Genomic DNA, 1,676 nt, shown 5'->3' on the forward strand with positions numbered 1-1,676 from the left:
CTCTCCAGTTCCCCTGGGTCCTCCCCGCAACCTGACAGCAAGATCAGGTCTCTGCCGTCTCACGAACTCCTCACCCACGTGTCCCCTCCACTGTCCCCTCTTCCTACACACTTTCTCCTCACAGCCAAATTCTTTAGAGAATCTCTTACACTCTGTATTCACTCATTCCCTGGCATCCATGCCTCAGCCACTGCGGTCTGTGTCCCCCAGTGAATATACTCTGTCTTGTCACCAGCGACCATGCACTAGATGACTCCCTCCTAGGAGCTCTCTTCTCCCCGGATACTAGGACACCAGGATCTGTGGGGTCTTTTTTTATGGTAGTTTCTACTCTGTCTCCTTCATGGGCTCCTGTCCCCTGCCAGACACTTAATCGTTGGTGTTAGGCAAGTCTCAGACCTTCCCACGTTCTTTACATTAAATATGACGTCACCCAGCAAGATGGCAAGACTTGGAGTGGACACGTGAGGGGGGAGACGCCAGGGGAGTAGACGAAGGATGACAGGTAGATGATCGTACAGGAAGAGGGAGGAAGCGGATTTCCTTTTCCCGCTGAAGGCAGGTCTCTGACTGGGTGCGTAAGGATTATGCCAGGTGCTTGTTTAAAACACAGGTTCTAGATTCCTTTTTAGGGAGTCCGAGTCAGAAGATATGGAGCGAGGTTGGGATCCTGAGTTTCAGCAAGCATCCCGGTTGATTCGGAGGCAAGGGGTGCCCAGGTCACCCTGAGAAAAGCTGCCACAGATGGCCTGGGGGCCACAGGTGTGGGGTGTGAGAGCCTCCAGCAGAGATAACCTGGCTCCCCCCGTCTGGCTTCTTCCCATCCAGATATTCTTCACATCGCAGATGAGAAGCAGAAATCATTTCCGGAATGTGAGTTGGGCAGGTTCCCTGTTTAGCCCTTAGGCCCTGCTGAGCCCTTGACCCCCTTGCTGGGGGTTCCGCCCTGACGGACCCACAGGGAATCCCTCCCAAGCCAGCTCCTCCACTGCTTCTGCGTCTCCCCTGTTGTGACCCAGACATTGGCCCCTCGCCCTAGGGAACACACCTCTCTCCTTTGAGTACCACGGTGGGAGGGTGTGTGTTGGGGAAGTGGGGACCCAGTCACTGTGCATGGTTTTCTGTTTCTCTTTCCAGCGGAATGGGAGATGCAGCCACTCTTAGGTGAGTGGTGACTTCAGAACCCCCCTGTCTCCTTTGAGTACCGGGATGGGAGTGTGTGTGTTGAGGGAGTGGAGACCGAGTCACTGTGATGATCACTTGTTTCTCTTTGTGTTGGCTGGGACGGGGGACGAGGCTCTAATTGTACTCACCCGGTGAGCTGGGCCGACTGCCCCTGCCTTTGCCGCCATGGCCCAGGGCCTGGCCCCAGGTTCTGCGGAGTGGGGAGGGTAGGGAAGGCTGAGGATGTGGAGGGGTGGACTGGGATGGGGCAGGAAGGGGCGAAGGAAGACGGAGGGGCTGGTAGAAGGGCAGAACCCTCCCAAGTGTCTCTAAAGCAAATTTGGGGGATGAAAAAGGGTCGTGATCACTTCCCGTTCTGCCGTTCTCTTTCTAGGAAGAGCACAAGGATCCTGTTGGCTAGGTGAGTATTCATTAAGCGGGAGCCTGGGGCCTACTGGGTAGGACACCGCAAAGCCCAGACCCAAATTGGAGGTTTCCAGGCAACTCAGAAA

General features: G+C 55.5%; 1 protein-coding gene across 1 annotated transcript in view; it reads left to right on the forward strand.

Moving 5' to 3' along the window:
* LOC105301254 (gasdermin-C) overlaps positions 1 to 1,676 on the forward strand; it is a 27,594-nt gene that overhangs the window by 21,597 nt on the left and 4,321 nt on the right. Inside the window, exon 6 of the mRNA XM_023519703.1 lies at positions 1,559 to 1,585. Within this exon, the coding sequence (XP_023375471.1) occupies positions 1,559 to 1,585 (27 nt within the window). The remainder of the gene's footprint in view (positions 1 to 1,558; positions 1,586 to 1,676) is intronic.

Source organism: Pteropus vampyrus, unplaced genomic scaffold (genome assembly GCF_000151845.1).
Source record: "Pteropus vampyrus isolate Shadow unplaced genomic scaffold, Pvam_2.0 Scaffold232, whole genome shotgun sequence".
In the NCBI taxonomy this organism is placed as follows: Eukaryota; Metazoa; Chordata; class Mammalia; order Chiroptera; family Pteropodidae; genus Pteropus; species Pteropus vampyrus.